The sequence below is a fragment of the Gymnoscopelus microlampas genome, assembly GCF_963454915.1.
Source record: "Gymnoscopelus microlampas genome assembly, chromosome: 18".
Taxonomy (NCBI): domain Eukaryota; kingdom Metazoa; phylum Chordata; class Actinopteri; order Myctophiformes; family Myctophidae; genus Gymnoscopelus; species Gymnoscopelus microlampas.
In genome coordinates this window covers 25,115,228-25,136,723 of record NC_139955.1, presented here as the reverse complement: position 1 = coordinate 25,136,723, position 21,496 = coordinate 25,115,228, and the positions used below count along the sequence as shown (strand labels likewise).

The window sequence follows — 21,496 nt, the reverse complement described above, 5'->3', positions numbered from 1 at the left end:
CTGGATGCAGCGTCACAAGAGAGGGAAGGAGGTGCAGGGACTAGATAAAATAAAAAAGGCTTGAGGGAGATCAAGACAAACACAAGTAAAAGAGAGGAAAACTGAGAAGAGACTTGCTGCTACAGTAGTTGAGATGGCATAGAAAGGTGGTTCCCAGCCTTGGGCCCAGGCCCCCATAGAGGGCTTAATGGGTCTCACTTATCATCACAATAAAGTGTTACAAACTAAATAAGAATACGTTTTTCATTTAAAATATAATGTATTCTGAAATATTCTGAAATATTGTATTTCTCTATTTAGTACAAAACAAAGGATGGGGAGTCAATTGAAGAGTGGATGAGCTCTAGTGCACTAAAGTGAAAAAGGTTGGGAATCACTTTACAATAGCAATAATTAATGTAAAGAAGGAAGGAGGCCATGGAGGGCAAATGGAAAATGGAAAAGAAGGTTAAAGCAGGAATTTTAAGTTTGATTAATAAGAAAGGATCAAGTGGGACTCAATGCATTTGCTATTTCTCCTTATTGAAAATAGTGTCAATATCATGTTCTTTTGTCCATCCTATTCATACGCTTTGAAATGATCTTAATGTAAATAGATGCATATTATGTTGGCAAGGGGCCGTCTCGCTCTTTTGTCGTTCACAACTGCAGCTGTTTTTGTTGGTGAGAAGAGAACTCATGAATACTCTGTGATCTATCAAAATCCTGCCTACTATTTGAACTTTGACTATTAGCTGTCTATACTGAGATGTCTCACTGTGAACCTTGTTGTTTTTGTTTTCACTTTAGTCAAGAGTGGCTTTATGCGGAACACGTCGTCATTATTACTTGCCATTGCTTCAGTTCAAGCATAGAGACATTTCCAAAATGGTAAATGGTCTGCATTTCTTCAGCGCCTGTACCCAAAGCGCTTTCAATGTGTGTTATATTTCCTCATTCACACACAGATGGTGGAGGCAACTATAGCCTCGTAAACCACCGCCCCCCTCCGGAAATAGCATTTGCATTTGAGGGGTGGGGGGGGGGTTATGAAGCTAGGAGGCAACCATGCAAGCCACCAGCCTGCTCATCGAGAGCAGTTTAGGGGTTCAGTGTCGTGCTCAGTGAAACTTAGACACAAAGACGGGGATCGAACCTGTTCCCAGATGGCTACTCTACATCCTGAGCCACTGCTACCCCGTTTCCTGTATTTGTAAGCTTTTGTCCGAGCCAGTAGTGCTTATTTTAGGATAACTCTTCAGTTCCACTTTCGTCTCAATTTGAACATTTAAATCTTCAAAAACGAATTTGACCCTATTCTATTACACCCCAGAATAAGACAATGAGTCCTGTTCAGGACTAATCAGGTTGATACATGTACACTACATGTAAAGTCTAATTTTACTTTGTCGTACAAGTGTGTTGTAAAACACACCTGTGCGAAAATAACAGCTACTCAAGTGAAAAGCTTGAATCCGTAATTTCTGGTGAGACGTAGAATAAATTATGTATTCACCATTCACCAATAAAAATAAAATGGAAAAAGTTTTAAATAAATGTTAAACTTGTCTTATGAATATAAAACAGCATTAAGACATGCTGTTTTGAGATGTGACACAAAGTGTTATACATGCTTTATAAATAGATACAGGTCAAGCTGTTGCCACAGTTCTAAATGTTCAAAAGATGTCAGACTGTGGTGCTGCTGTGAAGATATTCAAGAGGATGATGAAGCTACCTGGCGAACAGACAGCACACTGTATTGTACATTATTGGACACCGAAGATGAACGAGGTTGGCAAAGACCACTGGACCGAGACAGGAACCCATCACTTGGACCTCACTGGAAGACAAATGTTACTGACTAGAACACGCCAGCAAATGACCTGACAACCAGCATACTATCTCTGGAGAACATACTGTAGACTCACAAAAGGCAGTTACGTCCCTAGGACTTCTGTCTGTGCTTTTATAGGAGACAGTAGTGACTGATGCCCATGAGTGGGTGGTGATACAGCCATCTTAATCACTTTCAACATGGCATCCCTATTTTGGGCATGCCATTACAGGCGGAAAAAAAGAAGAAATCAAATATTTCTTGCAGATCAGCTGTCACTGTCGGACAACAATAAATCAACAATAAATCAGGCTTAAGTGGTTAACGTCCTGCTCACCTTTTCGCTGTAGAGTCACCACTGCTACTGGTCTCTTGCTCTTTCTGTGTTGATCTTACTGTGATGCTCTATGTTAATAAATGACTATTTGATCATATTCTCCACTTGGGCTCTGTTCCCTTATTGGCCACTGGCCATTGGTCTAGAAATGAAAAGTGGTAAGGGATTGTTTTTATTTTATTTTTCACCTTGTGAAGAGGGAACATAATTATGCTTGTTTATAGTGTAAAGTAAGAGAGAGCCTTGTGAGTGGCTTGCCAGAGTAGACCCTTTTCACTGAAGCCATATTGACATAAATAGTTATGTATTGTTACTTCCTTCGTAGGTTCTATCCAGTGCCAACATGCATGCTGACTCTGACCTGAATGGAACAGAGAAGGAAAATATAGTAACATTACACGCAACAATCCATGTTGATATGGCTGCCATGAATAAGTTCTATTCTCACTCAAGGTTTACTAAATAATATTAGACTGATTGGAATTAAGTTATTTTACAATTGGAAGAATTTATCAACATAAAAACAAAAGTGTATTGTATTCTATAGTACAGTACTGAATACATCAGCAATTATTTCAGACATATTTCAGAGTTTAGGCTCTTTTCGACTATGAAGAGAAATCCAGACCAGAACCGGTGAAGTTCTGTGATTTGAAAATAAATAAATATGTTTCCATTTTAAACAGAACCATCTCTGAAGGGGACAGTACATCATAAACAAACAAACAAACAAAAACCTCTGAAACCGAGCCGTAGCATATGGAAACAACTCAAACCAGTGAAATATATGCAGGGCAAGGCACAGTTCACTTAGTTCCTGTAGTTGAAAATGGATGTTATTTTATTTAGGCTTAATACAAAGGTGCTTAAACATAGGATGACATTGCTAACATCCTTCCCTGGTGCCTGCATGATTATAATACTTCCTCAAAGGGACAGATAATGTGATGTGGACATTTTAAAACATGCTTTGTTAAAGAGAAAATACCCCCCAAAAAAGGACCCACAAAAAGAGGTCTGGGCACAATTTCTGGAGCTGGATACAAACAATTTGGTGCAATTTTGCAACATGATCTGCACATTTTCTAACAAAAAAATGAGTGAAAAAAAGAAGAAATCCCACTATAATGAGTAATAGGGACACCAGGTTGAAAGTTAAAATGTTGCAGTTTTCCGAGCTATTTTGTTCCTGAGAAGTGAGAACCCGCTGGTCACAATTTACTGAGTCTGCTCTGCATGTGCGTTCATGCGTGCGTGTGCGTGTGCGTGTGCGTGTGCGTGTGCGTGTGCGTGCGCGTGCGTGCGTGCATGCGTGCGTGCGTGCGTGTGTGTGTGTGTGTGTGTGTGTGTGTCTCCATAAAATGAAGATAGAGGCAGTAAAGCACTGAGTTTTGCCTTCTGCACAGTCAGTCCTCTAATCATTTATTAAAAGGGCATGGGAGTAAAAGAGTGAGAGTTTATGACAGAAGAATGGCACTGGATGAAGAGTAGCTTATGGGTTGTCAAACACACATTAATAAATAGGAAGGTAGAAGTATTTCAATGTAAAATTAAATTCAATTCAAATGATACAACCTCAGTTCTCTGTTGTCATGTATGTGTTTTGGGGCTCTTCATACTGTACAGTACATGCATCAGCCGCAGCATTATGTATGCAACAATGTCCTAATCCAATTGCACCATGATACTGCTTTGCCACGTTACATTTAGAAAGAACGAAGTAGAACAGAGTTTTCCCTTATTCTGTGATTTCAGTTGTCCAGAGCCAGTGTCTTATATTTCTTTTCTGCTCTTAGGGTGTTCATTCCATCTCTTCTGTCCCATTTCTGCAACGTGGTATTCAAAAACATAATGGCGATATTGGTGTTAGAAGAATGTACTGTTTGCTACAACTGTCTAGTGATTAGTCTATGGAACTGACACACCTGAAAAATCCCCGTACTGTCTCACATGGCAAGACAGGCCTTTGGTCAAGGGGCATGCAAATACAGAAGAAAGTTACAGATGTAATATAGAGCATCCAGGATTGGATGTGATGGGGTGAACGGAGGGGGGTCCATGTCTCTGTTTTTGATATCCCCCTCTTGTCATTAATTTGTATTGCCGGTGGGAAATGTTTTATCCCTGCTTCTAGTCAGACTAGTCAGACAGAATCTTGAATCCAACATCTAGTGATCTTGCAAAAATGTAAAAACTATGCCAGGAGCTGCTTAGCAGTGCTTTATATCCATAAGACAAGTTTAAAATGTATTTAAAACTTTTTCCATTCCATTTTTATTGGTGAATGGTGAATACATAATTTATTCTACGAAATTACGGATTCAAGCTTTTCACTTGAGTATCTGTAGAGGGCTGTGCTTGTGCTTCTCCCAGGACAGACTTTGTAACTGAATGAATGCATTTCTTAAACAACCTGAAAAGGTCTTACAGTCTGAAACATTGGTTCTCTGTTCCACAAAATAACAAAAAGTGAAGATGCAAGAATACCTGTGTGCATGAGTCAGTTGGATATAGAATTGCTTAAACAACTCTTAAAAAATCTATGGTATGGCTTCACTGTGCAAAGCTTTAGCTATTGATAGCAAGTTACTAGGTATGCATTTAATAAAAACATCTGCACAAATCGCATTGCGGCGCAGCCCCACCCTTAGATGGATACAGTACATACTTCACAGAGAGTTGAGCAGAACAAGAACTTTTTTCTAGCCTGACACTCCATTACTCAGTCTGAAAGCCCTCTGAGTTTAGCCGTTTTCTAAGATGTGGCCGTGGCCAAAGTGGGACTCTTTAGCGATTGATTCATACTGGACTAACCCAATCCATATTGGGACGGTTAGATTTTCAACCGCGAAAACCCCGCCTTCAACAACGTCACCAGACCCTGAATGCGAGGCTAGTGATTTCAGGTGCTGGAGCCAGGCTATTTTTTTTTTCGGTTTGCCAATACAAATTAAGTTTGTAGAGTAGAAAAACTATTTTTACTACCACAGAACTCTTCTGAGTTCTCAGACCCCACCCTCTCAATACTTTTATACCATATAGCTCTATGAATCTGCCTATAAGCACATTCATTCCGTCGCTCGAGTCACTGGAGCAGTTTAGCGCCGGAACCAGCGCTGTATCTCCCTCTGACACGCTGTGGCATAATCTTGTATAGTTATAGTTATGGCCCAACCAGCCAAACAAACTTCGGCTGTTCAGTTTAGTATGTAGCCCGCATAATCCAGACATCTTCCCCTCATTGGCTGCTTATCGACAATGGCATGTCTAGTGTGGTGGCGGCCCATATTTCCTTTGGCCAAATGGAAACAGTGATCTAATACTTCACCTACAATGTTATTATATTGTATGTATTTAATTTATTTTTCTTTTCTGTGCAAATATGTTCAATTCACTTTGGCATTTCCTGGTTGTGTTCCTGTTTTGTAATGTAAGGTACGTTGTAACACATTGTGTTGTGATTTGATTGGTCTTTTGTGGCGACACCGTATGCATACAAATATGGATTAAGTACACACAGACAGACAGACAGACAGACAGACAGACAGACAGACAGACAGACAGACAGACAGACAGACAGAACCCGTTCCAAACGGTTTGGCTTCAGCCACGCCATAAAAAGGGCATTTGTGCCCTTGCTCCATGTCTGTGGTGACTGAATGGTATGTACTGTATTCCTGTGACAGTTGACATTACTTTTTGTTATTCATGGCATTTTGGAGAGGTTTGTGTGTATGTTTTTACACCATGTCTGAGCAAGTATGTAAATATGCATGTGTGTGTCTGTGTGTCTGTGTGTCGAGGGTCTATTAGTGTGCATACTTGCGTGTGTTTGAAGGATTTCAAGTGTAGTGGATTGGTGGGCTTTTGTAGGCAGATACTAGTAAAGTTGGTCGGATGGTCAAGGCTCAAAAAAGTTACAAAGAATGTGTCCTCCAACAGTCCTGTGCAGAATATGTACAGTGCAGTAATAGTTTTACTAACAAAAATAAAGAAGAAATAATAAAGACTGAAACAAATACTTACTTGCAGGCAAAAAGAAAGGGGACAGTACTTACAGGCAAAAAGAAAACAAACTTAGTTAGTGCTCTAACAGGATGTATACCTAAACCAAGGCCCTGCAGCAATCTCTCCTGAATGTTCTCAGTTACCAGCACAACACAAAACTGAAGCAAAAGTCTTCTCTCAGCACCTTCACCTTCGATTTTTGTAGCAAAAATACTAAGGGCATGGGCTGCCCCGTGACACAGATGACAACTCAAATGTTTGCTATTGACTTAACGAAAGAGAGAGAGAGATACAGGAAGAGTTAATCATTTAAAAATGTCACTTATTAAAAAAACTCAAAAACATGTCAATGTCAATAAAGAGCAACACACACACACACACACACACACACACACACACACACACACACACACACACACACACACACACACACACACACACACACACACACACACACACACACACACACACACACACACGTAGAGAGAGGACAGAGAGAGGGCGACAGACAGAGAGAGAGAGAAGAGATTGAGAAAGCTGGAAAATTATTATGCAATCAAGGATAAATGGGAGACAGAAATCATATTGGTTACGGATTGAAACGTTAAGACCGGGATAAACACTAAGCCTGAACACTGTTTGTGTATGTGCATGATTATGTGCATGTTTATGTGCCTGTATATGTGTGTGTGATTGTGACACTGTGCATTGCTTTTGACTTTGACCTCCCTTTGCTCTTTACTCTGATCCCTGAAGAGATTCTAGAGAGCATAATCAGCTTTAACCACTTAAACCAAATACCAAATAGAGAAAATAGCAGATCTACTAGTATCGTGTAGCCAGACGGTCAGTTATCTCGGCCTATTGATACGTCTGGGAAATCTAAATTCAATGAATGGCCTTGGATGCCAGAGAAATTCTGCGTTAACAAACCTATATGCTCACTGCTTAGAAAAACAATCCGATAAATCACATAAGAAGGAACACCCTAAAGTCTTTGCATTGATGCTGTTTTTTTTTTTTTACATTTCTCAATTGTTTCAACCCAGTTTGAGCCCGTTCACTGAATGTAGATGTCACCAGACCTATCAGTATGCAAAGATCTATGATTGTCTGGCTGTACAAGAGATCAGCTTGTTTTTGCCAAATGTTTGCCTATTTTTGCAGAATGTTCGCCTATTATGACACTACAGTGTGTGGTTAACACTCCGACTGTGATTAGGGCTTGAGTGTTTTTGTGCCTTTCTCTCTTTGGCAGGTGACAGGTCAGAGTAGCCAGAGAACCATCCGTTAGATTCAGAGGACCTAGACTTCATTGGTCTCCCTTCCCTTTAAAAGGACAAATATTTATTCATACAGGGTGTATGAATGTCAGTTCACTGAGCACGAATGCTCATGTTTCAGCAATGCCCTGCTTCACTGCTTCACACTCGTACAGTTTACACACATTCGAACATAGGACCTGCCCAGTACAACCACAAACAGGACTTTTCCTGCCGGTCCGGGGGATTGAACTGGGAACCTTCACGCACGATCCTTTTATGTTGGCTGTCCTCAATCAACAGAACAGAGAAGTCTTTTGTCCCATGCACCTGTTTTGTTTTGTATTGCCTTTTGTGGTTTACACCAAGGTTATTTTAGCTAAAACTAAAACTAAAACTGGAAACAAATATTTAAAAGTAAAAGTAAAAGAAAGAACTAAAACTAAGTAAAAACTAAAACAATGCACAAATAACTCAAACTAAAAATGTTCCCTTCATCCAATCTGTCCTATGTTCTTGTTTCATCATATATTTTCCAGGTTCTATAATCAGGACTTTCCTCATACCTGAAAAACAAAAATTAAAACTGGTCAATTCTTAAAACTAAACCACTTATGCACTCGTAAAACAAACCATAACTAAAAACTAGAACTGATGAATATTCAACACTAATAACTCACTACACAACACTCCTCCTCCTGTACTCAATGGTCACTAAATAAAATGTATTGTGATATGGTTTTAATTTATTGGACTGCCAGGGCCATGCATTTTAAGTATGCCTTTTCTTTGTTAACAGCCAGAGTGCACATGTAGCCTACATTAGTGTATAAATAAATAAACCATTCGTTCCCACCATACATTCCACTCATCCACTGATATACTTTCTGTAACTCATTTGTGATTTATTTCCCCCCTGTTGACTCCCTGTCCCCTTAGTTTGTGGCCAAGAGCTGGACCATGACACGCACGCACACACACTTCAAAGGAGCTTTATTTGTATGAGAAAATATATACGTTTACATTGCAAAGCAAGTGTCAAATCTAATGTGTGTGCACGTGCGTGCACGTGCGTGTGCTCTTATCTCATTGCTGACATAAAGAGAAGCCATTAACCCTGTAGAACCTGAACTATGAAGGAAAGGTCAGAAAATTCCAACATTTTGAAAAGGGACACTTTATTGGGTCTTAAAACATTTTTAATTTTTTTTTTTTTTTTTTAACAATCCTTTGTATGATTTATTTGTTGTATCATATTTGATACAAGGGGTATTACTGCCTTGGGGTAATAATGGTTTTACTGCCTCCCCCTGGCCAGCCGAGGCGCCTGATGGAGGGGAAAGGAACTGGTTGGAATAACGTGTTCCTTCCACGCGCTACGTCCAACCAGGGAAACTCTCCCCTGTCAGGTGACAAGAAGGTCAGTTGGCTCTCATGCATTGAAGGAGGCATGAGCTCGGCCCTGGCCTCCCTAGGTTGGTAGAGGGAGTGTAGTGCCCAGGATTACATAGAGATTGGCACTGGGTGTAAAAAATAGGGTTACAAAATCGTGGGATAAAAAAAAAGAAAAAATCAAGTTCGGTTTTAACATTACAAAAAAAAATATTTTAGACCTGTAGTATCAAATATGATACAAATCGTAAAGGACTATAGACCTCTAGTATCAAATATGATACAAACACTTTTGACATCATGAAAAACAAACTCCAATGCTACATTTTGAGAGCTCATAAGTGCATTCAAGTTATCCAACACTTATTTCAAAATATTTGTAAAGATATACTAGGAAAACTTGCCCGAACTGCTTAAAAAATAATTGTTTGTTAGTAGTGCATCAACCTCTCCTGTTTAGTTGATGGCAGCCATTTTGGGTCAGACCACCTGAGGCTCTGTAACTACCTGCAATGCAAATGGTATGGTCCAGGGGGAAGTGGGGATGTGTCAGATATGATACAACAGGTTCTTGGTCCAAGTATTGATTACACTGATTTATTAAAAAATCAGTGTAATGTGTGTATCATATATGATACGTTTGGTGATATAGGGTTAAGGAATTTTGGCTAAAACACAAGCAGCCTACAGTATCTATCCTAAATATTTCAGGTTAATCTCGCTCTCACTGCCTGCTATGCCTCCTCCTGCTTACCTCAGCTCCTCAACCATATACTGTCAGAGTGGATGTGACAGTGTGTGTGTGTGTGTGTGTGTGTGTGTGTGTGTGTGTGTGTGTGTGTGTGTGTGTGTGTGTGTGTGCGTGCGTGCGTGCGTGCGTGCGTGCGTGCGTGCGTGCGTGCGTGTGTTTGCTTGTGTGTGTGTGTGCTTTCATTCGTGCATGGGTCATGCATTCACATTCCTCCTAATCTTTGCTTACTTCAGCTCTCTGTGGAGGAGCCTCTGTACCCAGCATGCACCTCCCACACCAGCCATTAACCCCCACATGCTTCAGGATTCCACCACTCCCTCAACACCTCATATACACACTACAAGGAAAAGGACAAAGAAAGAGAGGTTCAAATACGAAGAGAGAGCCATGCAGAGCAAATGAAAAGGCAAAAAGCATACATTAACAATTGAGAATCTCAAACTCAAACGTGACCTCTCTAAATATGCAAGACGATGTAAGCTGTAGGAAAAAAGGAAGTAATTTACAGGTATTAGAAAGCAGAGGCACAGAACTACTGTTTTTGAGTACAAACCTTCAGCAACATAAACATCAAATAAAGAATACTGATTGGTTAATTGGACATTATGTAAGTGTAGTTATTAGAATTTTGAGAATCATTCCCAATAGCCCGATCCTGTTTTTAATCAACCAGAGTTGTTTTGATTCAAAATTGCATTTAGTATTTAATAAGGTAATCCTCAGACAAGCCCTCCAGTGGCGTTATAATCATTTTGATGCGTCATACATCTGGCTTGCTTGCCAGTACTTTCTGCCTCTGCATCTTTCTTATTTACATCCAGGTGCACTGTATGTTACTTCTGTAGGGCAGGCTTCAGGGTCCAGCATTTATAGCCATAGGACAATGGACTCTACATTTGCAGAGAAGAAGCTTAGCTTGATATGTTGGGTGAGGTTAGACTTCCACACTCTGGCCATGCCATTCAGAGCCCTCCATACAAGCACATTTTCCCCAAGAGCTTCCTTGCCTGCTCCACGTGGTCAAATAGCAGGCAGATGTCATCCACATTGTCTAGGTCCGTTAGGACGACAACAGGAGTCGATAGAAATCCTAGGTGTAATAGTGAGGGTGAGTTCCTGCTCCCATCCATAGACTGATATGGCCTGAGTGCATAGTCCAGGAGTATGATGAAGAGATAGGGGGAAATGGTGTCCCCTTGCTACAACCCCGCCAGGATGTCAAATTTCTTGCCGTTGCTGTCGGGGGTCACCATGAAGTTCATAAGTGTACACTGAGCATGGTCCCTATGGCCCGTAATAGGTTGGGAGGGATACTGTGTAAGCTTTAAGTATCAATTAAAGTATCTATTAATTAAATTGTTCTGATCCCACCCACATTTTAAATGTGAGCATCAGTGCTGCAGCAACAGCCAATATGAGGCTGAAATGTGTCTGTACTGAAGATGTCTTATATGAATATATGTATAGCCATGTATATATTATGTATATATACAGCACATTTCCATTGTGATGTGAGGCATTCAGATCTACTCCAGTGATGAGCAGGAAGTGCTACTTGCCTGTGCATCTGTTATTGTTATGGTTGTTCACGTGTTAGGTTAACAACAGGGAGTGCTGTTGGGTGGTTTCATCAAGTGAAAGGCAAGACGCAAGATGATTTCTGGGGAACCACACACACACACACACACACACACACACACACACACACACACACACACACACACACACACACACACACACACACACACACACACACACACACACACACGCGTAGAGTGTAAACTGTACTCATCATACATAAACCAACCCATACACATTCATGCAAGCTGTGCGCAATGTGAGATAGAAGGAGAGCAGTCTGTTGTGCTCAGCATGACGCTGATGCGTACTTCACAGGGTATCATACATTTCTGTACAGAAACGGAGACACGCTTCCTTTGCAATGGGTTTGGAAAGTACTTCTTGATGGTTCATAAGTATGAGGTGATACAGTCAAGCCACCATTTTGAGATTCACAAGAGGCAGATCAAGATAGAGCTGCATAGCCTAAAGGACACGGAAAAGGGCAAGAAAGTAATGAAATCAATAAAAAATCAATGTTATTGCAGGGCAGAACTTTTGCCTGCTGACGTGCCAGCCCAGCACTGTTATGAGAAAAGTGGCCTCAGTCTGCACGCACACGCCAACCTCAACACGTCAGGTCCAGGCACAGATATTGTTACGAACCAGCCAGCCAGCCCGCCCGCCCGCCCGCCCGCCCGCCCGCCCGCCCGCCCGCCCGCGCGCGCGCGCGCGCGCGCGCGCGCGCGCGCGCGCGCGCACGCACGCACGCACGCACGCACGCACGCACGCACGCACGCACGCACGCACGCACACACACACACACACACACACACACACACACACACACACACACACACACACACACACACACACACACACACACACACACACACACACACACACACACACACACACACACACACACACACCCACACACAGATCAATCTGCCACTCCTACACTCCCCAGAGTGTTTGAGGTGAGAACGCCCTGCTATTTCATAAAAAAAACATCCTCTTCCTCAAATGGATACATTATCAATAGTTTTACTGTGTGGCATTCCCCTTGAACCCGTAATGTTAATATTATATTATATTTCTGTCCATTTCTATTCTGTTCCGTTTCGTTCATGCAATTCTTATAGTTAAAACAGTATCCACTGAATTGAACCATGAACTTTCTTTCATCAGTGTAAGACTTCAGTGGGCGGGAAGAGCTGACAGCCTGATGCTAAAGTGATCCAGTGCTAAATGAGAGACCCAGACCAGGGAGTCCTGTCTCCTCTTGCTTTATTCTGGGTGTCCTATCGGTTTTACTGTTGATTTATGACTAAAGGGTGATTTATACATAGTTGTGTACCGGTGGTGTTCTACAGTCGCAGCATGGTGTGTTGTATTTTTTTAGATTGGTTATTTTCGGTGGGTGACATGACTCACAACCAAGTATGCATGTTGGCAGCCATCAGTCTAGATCAGACATGTCCAAAGTCCGGCCCGGGGGCCAATCGAGGCACAAGAGCAAATTTTATATGGCCGTCGGCTTCCTTCCTAAAATGTATTATTTATAGCCCACCAGTATAGTCATGTGAAATTCATACATTGACGTTTCTGAGTGTTTTAAAATGAACCTGGGCAGATAGGCTATTTCTCAATAGAAAGTGTACGGAACACAATTCTTTTCTTCTGGGGGTCCATGGCACAAAACATTTTCAGACGTGGGTGCGCGGCCACTATATACGTATATACCGGTATATCAATTTGGGGGCCCTTGACACGAAAGTGGTTAAGTGGTTAATCGGTTTATTTAAAAAACACACTTCTCAATTACTCAATGAATCGAAAAGGTAATTGATAAAATAATCGCCAAGAAAATAATCGATAGTTGCATCCCTATGTTCCATTACATCTGGTGGTTAATGACTACACTGGCATGAGCTGTTTGTCCATTTAATCCACACTCCACAACTGACATGACCAACAAACACACTAATGTTAACATACTCTATGCAGACGCACTTACAATGTACTGTACAGTACTGTACAGAAGAACACAATATACAAGCATGCAGCAGGCATGCATAAGCGTCAGCGTGCTCAGTGCGTTTTCACAAGCACATTCCGATACTGTAAGTAGAAGATGATGCACAACCTATAATCCCCAGGAATCAAGTAATCTGTGTGATTGTGCCTTTGGATTATGAGTCTGGGGGGTTCAGAACGCATGACTCGTAACCTCTCAGTTTGAGTGCTTAACTGTATTGGGCTAATGCCTACCTGTTGCAATATTTTGTGGGGTGTCCCATTTAACAAGTGACTAGTTCTAAATCCAAATTCCATTATTTTCTCAGATTCAGTCAAAATCAATGTAATTAATTCAACATTTAAACATTTCTATTCATTCAAGGATGGGTTTCAGAAAGCACGTTCACTCGTTCAGCTAATACCATGTTTCACATCAGTAATTAATACCTGGATTTTGTCCAGTACAACTGCTCTGTTCACAAATGTTACCTAAAGCTGAGTCTGCACAAGACATTGCTATGCTCTGTATCCGCTCTTGCAAACCAATGTGTCAATACCATGCTGAGCATCAAACTCAATGGCACCCTCTGGCATGACCTCAACCCTAAATACCTTGTTGCTGCCAAGACCACTGCCTGTGTAAAGCTCCTGAAGAGACTTGCTTGCACTGGATGGGGTGCAAACTTTGCCATCCTACGCACCTGCACCCTCATATCTGCTCCCTCAGATATCCTCCTGGATGCGACCTGCATGGAATGCCTGGCTCAACTTCAACAGACCCTAATCTATCTAAAGATGACTGGAGAATCTGCCACTGATCTTTGTGTATGTGGGAAACCACAGACTGTTGAACACAATCTTCCTTTTCGATACCATAACTCACTGATTTCTCAACTGCCTCTGTAGCTCTACACGCATGAGTTTTTTCCAAGAACAATTGGATGGCAACTGTTGAGTGTAGAGCATTTTTTCAAGTAAACACAGCTGAAGATAATAACAATAATTGTAGGGGTGTTTCATTTGGGTGTTACCATTTGAAGGAAACACACCCACCATTAATTTTATTACCTTCAGCTGCTGAGCAAAACACTTCACTCTTGACAGCTCCCCCTGCCCTGAGCGCTCATCAGAACCACAGAATCAGCCATCAGCTGGGTAGGGTGAAGCTGAAAACTTGATTTCCCTCGAGGGATTAATGTCTCCTCAAGTTTATTTTCTTCCTGAAGAACACTTTTTATTGTTATCTTTATTAAAATACACTTGATTTTAAAGTGATCTTTAATGTCTTCAAAAGTGAAGCATGAAATGTGACTCCTGCTCTTACAAAATGACACCTGCAGTACAAGGTAAGAAACCAATGGTGGAATTGAGATTAAAAGTTACTTTAATAGACCTTTTTTTTCTCAATATATCAGAATATGGGATTATATACATGTTTGACATACAAACAATATTTCATATGTGTAGCATCTAGGAATGAGGTCTCTTTTGAATGTTGAGTGGGAGCTGTGGTTTACCAGTGAGACTGTTCATTGAAGTTGCTCACATGAGGAAACCCCATATTTAACACATTTATGTGGGGAATAAGTTTAAGATATTGTGTGGAAATTTAAAGATGCAAAACGTTGTGTTAAATTGAAATGGACACACTAGGCCAGAGGAAATGAGGAGAGAGCAGAGCACCCCACCCTGGGCTCTGCTGTAGTACAGTGCAGCATCTCTGGAAACACAAGCACGAGGAGATGAAGGATTAACAATGCCACAACTGCTTTCTTTAATAAATATATTTTCCTTTTCTATTTCAGCCTTACTGGTTGGATTGTACTTTCAGTAATTTTGCTACAGAGGGTGACATAATGCAGTATTACTTCACATAGAATACACGGCACGCCATCTCATAGTGAAACTTTTTAAAGCCATTATTTCCCCTGAGGGATGATTTGCTGTGCAGTCAGCAGGCTCGCTGTGCTGCCAACAACATGTAGCTCTGTGCAAATTAGAATCAATGAAATATACATAAGACGGAAATTATGTTACAGCACGGTGTAAGAACAGCCAGAATCTCATGATCGATAATAATAAATTATGTTTGACATGCATCATCACTCCTCAGAGTCTGTATATGCCTTTTAAATCATCAATAACAATCTCCAGCTTTTACTCAGATCAGCTGCAGTTGACATAAATAGTGACTCATGCTCTGCTTTCATTGAATATAACAATCTCATAGCTGCTGGGAAGAAGTCTTTTAAACTTGTTGCCACAAATGTACGTGCTCTATGACAGTGGTTCGCCCCCATTTCCTAGATCTGACATAAAATAATATATTGAATAAATATAATTATTCTAATAATAGAATGGAAAATCTTGAATAATGTAGACTATATATTCTTTTACAATATAATGACCTAGAATGATCCAAAATCTAAACAGACAAGGTCTCACGTCTCCCTGTGATCTTTGGCACCCCCCTAGGGGGACCTGGACCCCAGGTTCGAAAACAGTTCTCTATGATAATGGTTCTCAAAGTTGGGTCCAGGGACCCTTGGTCCAAATGGACCCTCACAGGTCTGTAACTCTGAGAGTGTACAGTACACATGGAACCAAATGGATACGTAAGGATTTGTACACTCTCAGAGTAATGGCGGTCTTGAAATTATGAGAACCACTGCTCTGTGATAACCTTTCAGATGGATTCCATTTGACAAATGCTCCTCTCAGGCTTAGCACTGACTCTCCTGAACTTTTCTCCGTTTGAATAACAACCAAACCAGGTTTCCTTCATGTGTCTCCCCCCGTCTCTGTCTGTCTCCTCCTCCCTCTCTTGACACATGTACATCATGACATTTTATTTCCCTCTGGAGGACATTGCAAATGCCTTCTTTTCAACTCCACCCTGGAATAAAATCCTATTGATCAAACCATCAATGTGTCGCCACTCACCAGGCCACAATAAGAAAGTGGACTGGGACACACCTGCCCTTATTATTAACTAATGATGGTGGAGCCATGTCAATAAATGTACAAATGTCCAAAACGTTCTATTCTGTTTATTTTGTTTAACTTCTATTCTATTGTTTTTTTGCCATATTTATTTGCGTTTCCTATTTGATTTCTTTTGTCGGTTCTCACCTCTTTTTTCACTGTTCCTCTATCCAACCGTCCCCAACCACTCCACTCATCCCCCCCCCCCCCGCCCCCATTTATTTTACTGTTCTCTTTTCACTGCTCTAATCATACCAGACATTGCAACATGGACTTAGGAAATATAAAAATAATTTAAGTACAAACAGGGGTAGCAGAAAGCCATAAATGAGTGTTAACACATGTCTGGAGCCTGGCCTCTCGTTTTACTGGATACAGGAGACATGTGAGTCATAAGGGCAGCACTGAAATACAGTAAATAAATACTTTTTCCTTTTCTTCTTTTTACTCTCAGGCTTTCTTAGTGATTACATGTCAGCAGACCAAAATGTATTTTTTTTGCACTGCTGTCATTTTCTCCAAGACCATTGTGGTCCATAACTAGTTAGTACCCTTGTATTATAACTTTATTGCTACCTACTAGTATCATAGGCCTACCTTGATTATTTATTTTAATATGTTGGATGCATCTTATAGATGTTGGACATTTTTGGCACAATCTGCCTCTTTGTATAAACATGTGACAGATAAAAGGCATTTAAAGTGTTTTGATCATATAAATCCTTTTTTTAGCTCAAGTCTTCTTCAGGCCAGATATGAAGAGCCAAAGCCATATTTCAAACAAGGAATTCCTCATAAAATGTGTTCAAAGTCATATGAGGATATTTCATGTGTCCTCAGTACCACGCACGCACGCACGCACGCACGCACGCACGCACGCACGCACGCACGCACGCACGCACACACACACACACACACACACACACACACACACACACACACACACACACACACACACACACACACACACACACACACACCAAAGTGATAGATGATGCAGGTAAAACCTACACAACAAAGTGATAGATGATGCAGGTAAAACCTACAGTATACACAGTAAATATCGGGTGTTAATGTAACTCTGAGTCAAAATGGAACCAATTGCACATGTAAGTCATCTCCACTGACAGCAAGAACAAGAGCTGGAGGAGTCCAACTTTAAAATCTAACTTTATGCTTAAAGGCATTGTAGGGAGTTCAGACATAATCAAAGAAAAAAACTGTTGTCAAACACCGCCCCTCCAGCAGTTCTTTTCCCCGACCACCAGGGGGTGACGCAGGGGGGACTTTTTAAATGAGTCATGCCCAAAATAGGTTGCCTTATGCGGATACAATTCGCGGAAATGCCCGACCCTACGGTTCTCTGAATTTATATTTTTAAATAGGCTCTTTCATGATAAATTGACCACATATATGAAGCTAAACAACTAAATTCTATCCAAACGATTTTTTAAAAGTAAATTATGTGCCTCAAAAAAGAAGTTTGAGAGCGTTTTAAAACCGAAAGTAAAAAGTTGATACGGGCACGGACGCGCACGGACACGCACATGCGTGCGTTAATTTACGACCCGGACATAAACAACATGAACATAAACAGAAGGGAAAATACGGATTTCAGACAGAGGACTGTGTTTCAATGAAGGAAAACACCCCAGCATCATTATATAGTGGCTGATAGAGGGGAGAAAATGCAAAAAATATATATATACATATTTTTTAAATTTAGGCTTAATGTTCCCTACAATACCTTTAAGCCATGGCAAATACTGGAATGTGTTGCCATCTAGTGGTGTATAAATGCATTTTCCCAAAACGGCTTCTACAACATTCTGTAGTGTTATCTTTAGGCGTATTAATGTAATATTGTCTTCATTTGTCAATGCAAGGAGACGATGTAGGAAATGAGAATGACAAACCTTTAACATTGTTAAAATATAGTTTATTTTGAAAACAAAACAATTAGATCACACCAGTTAAAAATGACCCAGTGTTACTGACTGCCTCGCCTATTGGGATAGAAGATATGAAAACAAAAGTGCACTTTCAAAGTGCATTTTCCCAACAGTGAACATTTACCTAACCTATTTTTGTTGAGCAAATAATTTGTAGTTATGTCAGTTTTTGCAGAACACTTCAAAAGGGTTGTGCAACAAAGTACTTCAGCCAAAAGTCATTAACGGGAATTATAATCCAGGCATTGGGAGGTCCACATTGTCTAGCATCCCATGCTTTCATTTATCGATCCAGAGAATCCCAGGAATTCCACTATAGACCATTTCAGCAACCATTTTAACATGAAACAGTATAGGGTAAATAAAGGTGATAGTTAAAGTTGCTTTCCATTCAGGTCAAACACAGGGTGCTACTACCATGGGGAGAAGACTTTTTGCATAACATTACAGAGGGTGTGTGATTTAGCACTCAGATTCAACTGAAACAAACAGCATTGCAATGCCTCAGTGGCAGAGCGGTACTGTAAAGTTGTCATGGATACGGGTGAGCTCCTCTCTGGACAGGCTCTTTTAACACCTGGGTTTACAAAGTTTTTTTTTTGTCAATATGGCTGCTGTGAAAAAAGGTCTATTTCTCTCCCTTGTTCCGTGGCACACGGCCCATGTTATAAAACTCGGTATTAGGCCTCATATCTGTGAGGTGAGCCAGGCGGTTGGACATGGCGAAGAAAGCAGCGATGGCAGCAATATCCCAGGCATCCTCGCGGTCAAAGCCAACTTCCTCCAAAGACAGGAAATGCTGCTCGGTGATAGTGTCGCTGCGACACACAGCCATGGCGAATTCCAGCATGGCATGCTCCCGAGGTGAGAGCTCTGCATTCTCATAATTTACTACGACCTGGGTAAAAGTTATCAGAGTGGAACGTGATTAAATTAAATGAAAAGTGATTTTCAATCAGCGACCTGATGATTTCCTCTGGCATCGGTGGGTGAATGTGCGCATGAATTGTGACAGCAATGCACATTGTAAAGCGCTTCGCATAAAGGTAAATGCACCATTTTACATAACATTGCTGTCCACTTCACCCATGCCTGAGTCATAATATGAAAAAGACAAACAATTATTAAGTACCTGATCAGCAAGAGTGGGTTTCTTAGAATAGATGCGATGCAGTGCACTGTGGGATACCACACAGTAGAGACACTGGTTGTAGGTGCTGGTGGCCACTACGATCAGCTCACGGTCTGCCTTAGTTAGTCCCCCTGGAGGACAATACAAACACAAGAACAAAGACAAACACGCCTGAGTAAAGATACAAATTCAAAGCAGACAGACACGTTCACACTAAACAAAGACAGAAGTGTATCGGTGTAAACGTCAAAACCGTTCGTTTTCAGGAAATGGGGGGGGGGGGGGGGGGGGGGGTACAGTGTTCCAATTAATCCAATGTAGTTATAATTTAGTCACAAGGTCTTGTTAATACTTTTCAAAGGTTCAATAAAACCTACAGATGCACGTAACTAATTTCACGTTAACTTAAAAAAGAAAGTGAAAACGCATCACATTGTGTTGGGAAATTGTAGATCAGCTATTTTTTCTACTTTTGTATGATACTGTTAGTATGTAGGGCAATAATTTATGAAAAAACATAAAACGTTATGGAGATACAAGGTTTCTGCTCAAGAGCAACGATTGTCATGTAGCTATGCTTGCACAAGCAACATGAAAACACACAGCACCCACCTGTCTCCTTGTTCATCAGCTCATTGTAGTAAGCAAAGAAAGCTCGAAACTCGGCTGGTCTATGGGCCAAGACTTTGAAGACATTGGGCAAAAAGCCTCCCTATAAAAGAAAACGGGTGCACCGACTGCAATATCAACATTAATCAAACTGAGGGAGAATAATGTTGTGCAAATGTACTTCTATGCAACTTATTATTATTTCAACGCAAGTTACAAATAGCCAGTGGTGGACATCTAAGTAAATGTATTGAGTATCTGCGCTTTACTTTATTTTTGCAATTTGCATACTGGATTACTTTCACTCCACTACAAATATTGAACTTTTGACTCCCTTAGATAAAGTAGTCTACCTGCACATTAAGCCCCATTTCATATATAGTGAAAATAGCAGATCTAGAAGCTCACAATACATCGCAAGTGAGCTCGTAGATCTGCTATTTTCACCAATATTGATATATAGAAGTACAAATTTGACAGACCAACTTCCACTTGTAGTAATATTGAGTATTATTTGACCAGGAATACCTATACCAGGACTTAACACCCAGAAGGAAAAAAATGACTAAATTATTCAAACATTTTCTATATATTTTTTAATATTTTCAGAAATGGCATATGTACATACAAGCTCGCAGTGCGGCATGAAGTGACGAGCTTGTACATCTGCTATTTTTGAATAGCCAACAAATAAATGGTGAAAGTGGTTAAATGATTGTGATGCTATAATAACTACTTCTGGTGGGTACCCCTTGGCACACCCCCAAGGACCCCTGGGGGTCCCCGGACCCCAATTTGAGAACCACTGATCTATACCATCTGACTGAAGTACTGGGGGTCGAGTATGCTTTGTCCACCACAGCAAACAGCTGTTTGATACCTTCATCTCCACTTCCTCCATAAGCTCAACTATATCGTAGGGCAGGTCCTTCTTGTAGGGTACAGGGTACCGACTGATCTTCTCCTTCTCCAGAGCATCTCTGGAGGAGGAGCAGTGTCTGGCTGCTGCAGACACAACCGCCACCGCCTGGCGTACCACACTATCCGACCGGAGAGACGCCTAGAAATGCCAAACGCAGAAAGTTCATGGAAGGAACAAACACTCTGACATGTTGTCCACAGACATAAACAATGCAATCTGTAGTGGTGGTGGTGGCTCCAACGCTAACTCACAAGCAATGTAACAGTGGAAGGACGTAGCAACCTCAAGACGCCACTGCTCGCCATATTTCAGTCAGCTCAGCTGTCAAATATGAACTATTTACTTCCTAGTTGTCTGGATCAAGGAGTATGTAATATTGAATAAGGGAGATGTCAGATACGTCACATCACATTTTATGCACTCACTGGTAAGCAAACTGGAGCCGGACGTTTGAGGGATAGTCAGGTCAGGTGGACAAAGTCACAAGTGTATGAATAAACACTATCTTTGAATGCTGGCTCCAGTTTGCTCGTCTTCTACCTCCATGTAACCTCTCCTTCAATGTTATACTCCTTGTATTTTTTTCTTTTTAGACAATCCAATCATCGCCTGTTCTTTGGTAACGCCTACCACAGTGCCCCTCCCACACCCACACGAGTCTTTTAATTCTTGTTATTATTGTTCTTTTTTTGAAGCTATATCGTTTTCCTTAATTCGGTTTTCTTGAATAGTATCTAATAAAGCAGTA

The 21,496-nt window shown here is 41.0% G+C and overlaps 1 protein-coding gene across 2 annotated transcripts; it reads right to left on the bottom strand.

Annotated features, from left to right (window-relative positions):
* Positions 1-10,356: 10,356 nt before the first annotated feature.
* LOC311065464 (uncharacterized protein) lies at positions 10,357-21,103 on the bottom strand. Of its 2 annotated transcripts, XR_014602834.1 has the most exons (6): positions 21,000-21,103; positions 20,707-20,886; positions 19,830-19,929; positions 19,218-19,348; positions 18,128-18,983; positions 10,357-10,368 (listed from the first exon to the last, which is right to left on the bottom strand). XR_014602834.1 is itself a non-coding variant. In XM_084085827.1 (5 exons), exons 1-5 carry the CDS (start codon positions 21,051-21,053, stop codon positions 18,714-18,716), a joined length of 735 nt encoding a protein of 244 aa, XP_083941953.1. In that variant the 5' UTR covers positions 21,054-21,103; the 3' UTR covers positions 18,061-18,713. The 2 variants fall into 2 exon arrangements, 1 of the variants encoding a protein (XP_083941953.1); XM_084085827.1 differs by lacking the exon at positions 10,357-10,368 and having other exon boundaries at positions 18,061-18,983.
* Between the last annotated feature and the right edge of the window lie 393 nt (positions 21,104-21,496).

Coding starts and splice junctions, on each gene's coding strand:
- LOC311065464 (XM_084085827.1), bottom strand. CDS start 21,053: ATGGCGAGCAGTGGCGTCTTGAGGTTGCTACGTCCTTCCACTGTTACA. Junction 20,887..20,999: donor CTTCCACTGTTACATTGCTT/GTGAGTTAGCGT, acceptor TGGCATTTCTAG/GCGTCTCTCCGGTCGGATAG. Junction 18,984..19,217: donor AACCCACTCTTGCTGATCAG/GTACTTAATAAT, acceptor ACTTTTACCCAG/GTCGTAGTAAATTATGAGAA.